Here is a 1,787-nt window from a genome sequence, read left to right as displayed (position 1 = left end):
CTTAACACTATTCCTGACATTTGAATTGAAAAAGCCTCCCGGATGGGAAGCGCAATGTCTTCAAACATGGAAACAGAATCCAGTGGATTGTTTTATTTTCTATTTTTGGAATGACTTTATGACCTGGATGACTTAGAATTTTCACCAGCATATATTGCAGAGTGAACAGAGTAAAAGACGCTGCATATAAAATACTAATGATGCAATTATCATAAGAAAAAGTCCTGCACTGTTCCAAACCACCTCTCAGCTATGCAAAAAGCATCAAGACATCTTAGAACTTTTCTAGGGTTCTCTGCAGGAGTCATGAGGCTTTAGGCATTCATTGCATTAGTTACAGGCTGATTGTATCCTCCTGAGACCCGAGCTTTTGTTTGATGTGCATTTTTTATGTCTCCTTACTATTTGGGATTAGTATGACCTAATTTTAGTTGAAATTAAATTTTAGCTTTCTATGTGCTCTTGAACTATGTCAAAACCAATGCCCTCATATGAGGACAGTGGGTCTGTTTTCGCATATACATTTTTTCCTTGCCATTTGGGATCATAAGGACCCAATTAGCCTAAAAATGAAATTTTAGCTTTCTACAATAAGTGGTTATCTCAAAACCTAATGTCCTCATATGAGGACATTGGGTCTATCTGTGTGACGATAAGACCATTCAGTCAATGTTATTATTTACATCTGTGTTTCACAGTATGTACAGTTACGCTGCTTTCTGTCCAGACTTTCACAATGAAGACACCATTGGTTAATAAAGTACAAAAGTTTATTTTATATTGCCATTGTCCACTTCTTAGTTCGCATGCTCATCCTGTAGTAGTTCGTCATTCTGTCTGATAAGTCGACCCCACCCATCTTTGCATTGTACTCCTGTACAATATTTGGTCGTCTGATGGTTAAGTAGCATTTGTCCTTCCTGGACCACCGCTGGCAGGTATCCTCCGGCTCCTTAGCGTGGACAGCAGAGAGCATCAGGACCGGCTTGTTGTCAAACCATTTCACAACATTCAGTTTCCCATCTCCCCTGACAACTGATGCGGAAGTACCTCTGCCTTGCTGCTTCATGATCTTGTCACTTGGAAGCTTCTGCATTGCTTTTGGGATCCTGTTCTTCATGACTGTACCAGTTAGGTACACCTAAAAACAAAACCAATTAGATAATCTCAAAGTGATGTAGCAAGGACAATTTTTTTATGGCAGCCATCTTGACAGAAAACAGGGTAAGCCTGCACCCTGAACCAGACTGACACATCAATTAACCAACAGATGGACACAGATTGATGAATGTTATCATTTGCTGCTGTGAAACCGAAAAAGCAAAAAATAATAACAAACTGAACAGTACTTGGGAAACTATATAAAATATATACCTGCTTCTCCAGCATGGATTCCGCAGCTGATGTGGTGGTGAAGAACCTATCGCAGTACACCTTTGTACCAGGATGTACTGTTTTTGTCAGGCGTTTGAGGACCAGGGCTCCCAAACCCAATCCTTCTCCATCCAGCACCTGTGCAGCCAGTGCCTTTGAACCTTGGTAAACTTCAAAGTCGAGAATGATGCCATCTGCTGTTGCCAGGACAAAATTCCTCATGCCAACTGGATTTGGCTTTAGCGGCACATACTGGCGGAACAGACAGGCTCCAGTGAATGGTATCATCTGTTCATCTATTGAGACGGATTCTGGTCGGGCCTGAGCATGGCAGCCTTTGAGTATGCGATTCATGAAAGGCCTCACCTTCCAGAATTTGTCTTTTTTCCTGTCTTCAGGAATGTCGTCATCAA

At 41.4% G+C, this 1,787-nt stretch overlaps 1 protein-coding gene across 1 annotated transcript; it reads right to left on the bottom strand.

Moving 5' to 3' along the window:
- Positions 1–775: 775 nt before the first annotated feature.
- On the bottom strand, positions 776–1,763 carry LOC107087530 (piggyBac transposable element-derived protein 3-like). The gene is made up of 2 exons (XM_015379144.1): positions 1,375–1,763; positions 776–1,141 (listed from the first exon to the last, which is right to left on the bottom strand). Exons 1-2 carry the CDS (start codon positions 1,726–1,728, stop codon positions 776–778), a joined length of 720 nt encoding a protein of 239 aa, XP_015234630.1. The 5' UTR covers positions 1,729–1,763.
- Between the last annotated feature and the right edge of the window lie 24 nt (positions 1,764–1,787).

The sequence above is a fragment of the Cyprinodon variegatus genome, unplaced genomic scaffold (assembly GCF_000732505.1).
Source record: "Cyprinodon variegatus isolate N-32 unplaced genomic scaffold, C_variegatus-1.0 Scaffold186, whole genome shotgun sequence".
In the NCBI taxonomy this organism is placed as follows: Eukaryota; Metazoa; Chordata; class Actinopteri; order Cyprinodontiformes; family Cyprinodontidae; genus Cyprinodon; species Cyprinodon variegatus.
Note: the sequence above shows the minus strand (reverse complement) of the source record. Positions and strands in the feature narration are given on the sequence as shown.

What these genes read in the sequence shown, in the direction of transcription:
- LOC107087530 (XM_015379144.1), bottom strand. Translation starts at nt 1,728, where the DNA reads ATGAATCGCATACTCAAAGGCTGCCATGCTCAGGCCCGACCAGAATCC. An exon ending in AATCCATGCTGGAGAAGCAG is followed by an intron (nt 1,142 to 1,374) that starts GTATATATTTTA and finishes TTTTGTTTTTAG; the next exon opens with GTGTACCTAACTGGTACAGT.